Source organism: Chinchilla lanigera, unplaced genomic scaffold (assembly GCF_000276665.1).
Source record: "Chinchilla lanigera isolate Chin_1 unplaced genomic scaffold, ChiLan1.0 scaffold00225, whole genome shotgun sequence".
NCBI lineage: Eukaryota > Metazoa > Chordata > Mammalia > Rodentia > Chinchillidae > Chinchilla > Chinchilla lanigera.
In genome coordinates, this window is record NW_004955626.1 from 19,688 (window position 1) to 26,341 (window position 6,654).

General features: G+C 34.7%; 1 protein-coding gene across 1 annotated transcript; it reads left to right on the forward strand.

Annotated features, from left to right (window-relative positions):
• Positions 1 to 3,084: 3,084 nt before the first annotated feature.
• LOC102023422 (olfactory receptor 7C1-like) lies at positions 3,085 to 4,023 on the forward strand. The gene has a single exon (XM_005415025.1). The coding sequence runs from the start codon at positions 3,085 to 3,087 to the stop codon at positions 4,021 to 4,023; it is 939 nt and encodes a 312-aa protein (XP_005415082.1).
• Positions 4,024 to 6,654: the final 2,631 nt, after the last annotated feature.

A 6,654-nucleotide genomic window follows, 5' to 3' on the forward strand; every position in this document is an offset into this window, starting at 1 on the left:
TTCTGAGGAATCTCCAAACTGATTTCCACAGTGGTTTCACCAGTCTGCATTCCCACCAGCAGTGGAGAAGGGTTCCTATTTCTCTACAGCCTCGCCAGCATTTGTTTTTGTTTTTGTTTTTGTTTTTTATTTTAAAGAATAAAAGAAGGATAACATAATAATAGGGGGGACTTAGCAAATTACAGACAAAATGGTAGGAAATTATCAATGGTTATCGTTTTACATATTATTATCTACAAAATAGTTTCTCAGGAAAACAAATAGACAAATAATACTGAGCCCTGCCTGAACTTCACAGTGAGACACTGTCTCAAAATGACAAAAAATTAAGAAAAAGAAATGGTGCATCTGTTCTTCCAATGACCATAATTGCTAGTGTTATTGGAAGAAATGTTTTATACGTGTTCAGTAGGTTCATTTGATCTAAAGTACTATTTAAGTCCAATGTTCCTTTATTAATTTTGTCTTGATGACCTAAAATATTGTACATTAATGTCCTCTATGATTATTGTATTGCAATGCCTATCTTCCTTCAGATACTTAAATATGTACTTTATATATTTAAATGTTCAATACTTGGTGATTATATATTATATTATAAATATTTATATATAAATATATTTTTTCATATAACATATATTATACATATTATATATATTCCATTATTTCATGTCAGGATGAGTATTACCTGATAAGCAAGGAAGTCATTTTAACATGTTTGTGCAAGATATTATTATTTACAATATGTATATAGTCTGTATGTATGCAGGAGTGCTATACACTCCTGTTGAAAAAGAACTCATAAAATGTCCCTTTCTGTCTCATTTTAGAGTTTTTAGAAATAGTTTTTTATTGGCCCCATTGGGCAGGGGCACATTCTAAATTGGCTGCAAATTCTCCATTCACTTCTGGTCCCCAGAGTCCTAACAGTTATATTGCCTAGAGATAAAAAATTTGAAATGTTTATTTAATGGGAAGCTGGTAGGTTTACTGTCTAGAACTCAACAATTGGCACACTTTCTGACATCACCATGAGTTCATGATTCCAACAAAAGTAAAAAAAATCACTGTGTGTCAGAAAATGCTGCTAAGAAACATCCCTAAAATCATCTCCATGCTGCTGAGGACCCAAATGCTGCCTGTACCATTCATTTTCTGCCAAGAAAAATTCAGGGAACACATTTTCAGCTGACAACATCTGAGTGAGCAAGAAGAGCACAGTAAGTTCTTGGCAGTGAAACAGAAGGACAGAGAAGCTATTCCTCTAAAAGCATAGTCTGGCTAAGGAATTAAGGAAAGTTCATAGATTCAAAGAAGAAATTGAAGAAATCACAAGTACCTAGCCAAGAAAGAAGCCTTAGGTTATCCTATAGCTGCTACTCCTTGATATCTTTCTTGCCCTCTGCTCTTTCTGAGATTATTTTCTACATCCCTTCCCTCTCACATAAGGAAGTATCACTTTCCTATTTCTCTTCTGGGTGACACTTCATTTCCCTAACTTCTTATCCAGTGCCTGGTTCTTGTTCACTTACTCAATCTCAGAAGGAAGTTTGCTTCTCCTTTACACACAAATTCAAGGAGCATTCCAAACCACCTCAGTGCTTTCTGCAAAATGCAGAAATAACACCTTCCTTTTCCCAGGACATTAAATGTGGTCATTCAGGAAAAGAGATTGGCATAGGTCTCTGCAGCTGGTAAGTGTTAATAAACATGACTTACTATTCCCAGCATTATCTGAGCACCTTCAATGATAAGTACTGCCCCCATGTGTGTACTGTATTGCATAAGGCAATTTTCATATAGTAGATTTCTCTGTTGTTGGAAGTAGAAAACTACATTTGATTTTCACTGTTTAGCCTTATCAAAGACACTTCATTATAATAACATTCCAAGTGATTCTAGGTTGCCAATTAAACCATCTGAAATGTGACCAGTTTACTTTTATACAAACTCTGAAGCTGAGACTGCTTTTACTTCATTCGTCAGATGGGTTTGATTTTAAGACTGTTTGTCAGTGGCAGTAGTCATGTTGTCTTCAATATGAGTTTCATGGAGATTCCTCAATTTCATGTCAGCATGAATATTATCTAAAGATAAAAGAAGCTACTTTATCATGTTTATGCAAGATTTTATTGTTCACAATTTTTAAATCTATTTCAATGAAGTATCCTTTGCATCTAATAAGATACTCCTATTAAATTTAGAATTTCATAGTATAAAATTCAAATTATTAACAGTAAATGTTTATTGCTTTCTTGAGTAGTAGGCTACCTAGATTTCAAATTTTGTATGCAATGAGTATACATGTTTATAGCTAAGTGGTTTGAAATTTTTTCCACCTGTGTGAATTAATGAGAATAATGGGAGTTCTTCCTTATGCTGCTTCTATCATAACAAGCTGTTGCTGTTGGGTGTCAGGTTTCAAATAAATTATGAAAATTAATCCAGTTATGTTCATGTGATATTAAATAATTTTTATGGCCTATATATCAGTGAGATGTGAAGTTATTAGTTTGGCATCTTGTTTTCATGGAAGAAAACATGGTCCTTACATAATCTCTCCACTGATTTATTATATTTTGATTGAAAATTATTTATTTATTTGATTTATTATATTTTAATTGAAAATTATTTATTTATTTGATTTATTATATTTTAGTTGAAAATTAATCAAGTGAATGAACAATGTCATTCTTATCACTTACTGTGATTATTTAGATCCAGAACTTTGAAGGTTTTCATTAATGAGGCATTTAAATGTAAATTACTGAAATAATTTAGAAGTCTTCCCAGATGAAAATTGCTGGTTGTGAGGATGTCAGAGCCATTGAATAGGTTAAGTAAGCTTTAGGTGCTACATTTGATTTTGTGTCTCGTTTTCCAGCTCTTGATGCCAACAAAAGGGGAAGATGGTGGTATTTGGAAATACCAATTTGACCAACAGAAATGAAAAAAAAATGTTAAGCAAATACAGTATCTCATCAATGTATTATGATTAAGTTGAAGAACAATCACATTTCTGAAAGGCCTTTTGCATGCTCATTTAGTTTGCTTCTTCCTCTCTCTTGAAGATATTTCCTATACATGGAACTGGAAAACCACACAGAGATTCCAGTATTTCTCCTACTGGGACTTTCTGAGAATCCAGAAACTCAATCTGTGTTGTTTGGCCTGTTTTTGTTGTTGTACCTGGTGACCATCTTTGGGAACCTGCTCATCATCCTGGCCATTCTCACAGACTCCCACTTGCACACACCCATGTACTTCTTCCTTTCCAACCTGTCCTTTTCTGACATATGTTTCACCTCTACCACTGTCCCGAAGATGTTGCTGAATATCCAGACACAAAACAAAGTCATCACCTATGCAGGCTGCATCACCCAAATGTACTTTTTCACAGTTTTTGGTCTTTTGGACAATTTACTTCTGACTGTCATGGCCTATGACCGCTTTGTGGCCATTTGTCACCCCCTGCACTATCCTGTCCTAATGGATACCAGGCTCTGTGCCCAGTTACTACTCCTGACTTGGCTCCTCAGTGGGCTGGGAGCCCTACCTGAGAGTATGACTGCCCTGCGCCTCTCTTTCTGTGCTGTTGTGGAAATCCCACACTATTTCTGTGAACTCCCTGAGATCCTCAAGCTCGCCTGCTCTGACACCTTCATGAACAGTATCGTGTTATATACTGTGACAGGGGTCATGGGATTTTTTCCTCTTGCTGGGATACTTTTCTCCTATTCTCAAATTGTGGCTTCTATCCTGCAGATCTCAACCAAAGGAGGGAAGTATAAAGCATTTTCCACCTGTGGTTCGCACCTCTCAGTTGTCTGCTTGTTCTACGGAACATGCTTGGGGGTCTACCTCAGCTCCACATGGACACATGCCTCTTTGACAGGGGTATTTGCCTCTGTCTTGTACACTGTGGTCACTCCCATGATGAACCCCTTCATCTATAGTCTGAGGAACAGGGACATGAAGAGGGCTCTGAGAATTCTTTTATGTGGTCTGATGTATTCAAAGTGACAGAAAAACTCACCACAAGCCTGAACAAACAGGATCAAAGAAATGGAACAAAGCTCTTAATTCTTAGCACTTTGAAGCTTCTCGTGATCGAACTGAAATGTTTTACTTATTGTGCTCATTAGCAATTTATAAATGTTCTTTGATGAAGTTGTCTTTAAGTCTGTTGCTCATTTTTATATATTGGTTTTTCTTTGGTTTATGAGAGAAATTATTTGTCATTCCTATGTGTGTGCTTGAGTCCACATGTGTGTATTTTTTTCTAAGGAATGGCTTTTTTTCAATTTAATTCATGGCATCTTTTAATGTTCAAATATACAATTTTGATAAAGTCCAGTTTTGCTGTTTTTATAAACTGAATATCCAGACACAAAACAAAGTCATCACCTGTGCAGGCTGCATCACCCAAATGTTCATCACCCAAATAATTTTGTTTGTCACCTAAATAACTTACCATGGGTATACAAAGTGTAATGGTCAAATCACAGGAGTTAGTATTTCCATGTGCATCATTGATTTTTTAAAATTTTTATTAACATATAATTTTACATACTTATAGGGTACATGACAATAATAGAGTATGTGCTTACCACATGTACTGATCAGATCAAAATAACTAACTCTTCTATTGCCACAATTCTGATTCCATTCTGTTGATCAGAATTTGAGATTTCAAGAACTGTTTGATCTTAGAAAGTGAGTAATATCATAGTATCCAACTTATTCTTTTACTACTAAATATTTGCAGTACATAACTTTTACTTTGATTTGGGGGAGTTGGTATATGTATATAATACATCTTAATTTGTTTTCACATGCCCCTTTCCTCTTCCTCTTCCCCTCTCCCTCAATCTCTTGATCTTCTTCCCACTTTAGAAAGATCTATCTCCTTACTTCCTATACCTATAATTTAGTTTGCTCTCTATTTGTAACTTGGATTTCTCATATGGGAGAAATTATGCAATATTTAAACTTGTGTGTCTATTTTATTTCACTTAACAAAATAGCCCCTGACTTACTAAGTGCAGTGGATGGGTCTTTTTGTGTTCAAACAGAATTTTGATAAAGTCTCACTTTTCACTTTTTAAAAATTATCTTTCCCTTCTGAAGATCAGATTTTGGGGCCTAAAGAATTATTTGAGGTCAGAATGTAAGTAATAATGATAGCCACCAACTTTTGCTAGTTTAACATGTTTGAAAATAATATACATTTGGTAGAAATAATTTCATGCATTTTGGATTTTTTAAACTATTTTCAGGATACAAATATGTTATTACAATGCTAAGTAGCTACTGCTGGAGTTCTTGTCAGACAGGAGAATCTTAGTGGTAAATAAATTCTCTCAGCATACTGGGTTGCTAAGCTGTCATGTTCAGTGGGTTAGGTATATCAAATTCATGTCAGACATCTGATATTTTCAATTTTTGAGGGTTTTAATTAGAGTAGCATATATATGTATAACTATTACGAGTATTATTCTTATGGATTTGTAAATAAACCATTGGAAAGAAGAAGAGAGTGGATATGGCTACATTTAAAATGCATGTAGCACCAGGGATGTAGCTCAGTGGCACAGGGCCCACCTGGGTAGCACAAGACCCTGAGTTTGATTCCTGGTACCAAAAAACAAAAATAAATAAATAAATAAATAAATAAATAAATAAATGTAAAACCTTAGGCCTTATATTTTTAACAAAGCTTGAACTGTACAAATTTATGATTAAAATTATGCAGTGTATAATTTATCATGTGTATACAAAGTTTAATGATCCGCCTGCCTAGCAAGCGCAAGGTCGTGAGTTCAGTTCCTGGTACCGGAGAAAAACCAAAAAAAAAAAAAAAAAAAAACAAAGTTTAATGATCAAATCACAGGAATTAATATTTCCAAGTCCTTAACTGATTTTTAAAATTTTTATTAACAATTGTATATACTGATTGGTTACGTGAAAATAGTTGAGTACATGCTTACCAAATGTACTGATCAAGGCAGAATAACTAATGCTTCTACCCCACAACATTTTAACAGTTTCATTAACACATATTCAATGATTTTTATGAGGTGGTTTTATGTCAGTACATGTAAACACACATACTGATAAAACCAAGATACTTAATATTTCCCTCTTGTCATTGCTTTGTGTTTGTAGTAGTCAAGCTCTTCTCTTCCTATAACTCTTCTCTTCCTATTATTCATAAAATGTGTAGTAGGTTATTGTGAAGTATTCTTGCCCCACTGTGCTGTAGAACACTAGGAATTATTCCTTCTCTTTAACTGTGTCTGGGTATCTATTTTTTAGCCACCATGTATCCTTTTCACTACTTTCCCATCCAGTGTTTAATTCCTATGTACAAGCCATATGGGAATGAAGAGGAGGACAAATGTGGGTCTGACAGTATCCAGCAAGATGCTAGTTAACTGTTAAATAGTTTTAACACTTTAAAGGTTGAATGTCTTCACTTTGGTGTGGTAACAAACAATCGCTTTAATTAGACTCCTTTTATGGAAACATTTAGGCTTCAGAGTGTGGGTCCTACCCAGTTATGCTTTGCTATTTGTTTGTCTTTTAAGGAACGTGGCTAAAGAAAGAGCCCCTACATGAGAAGAGCTAATCCTGCTAATAGAGAAAAAGGCA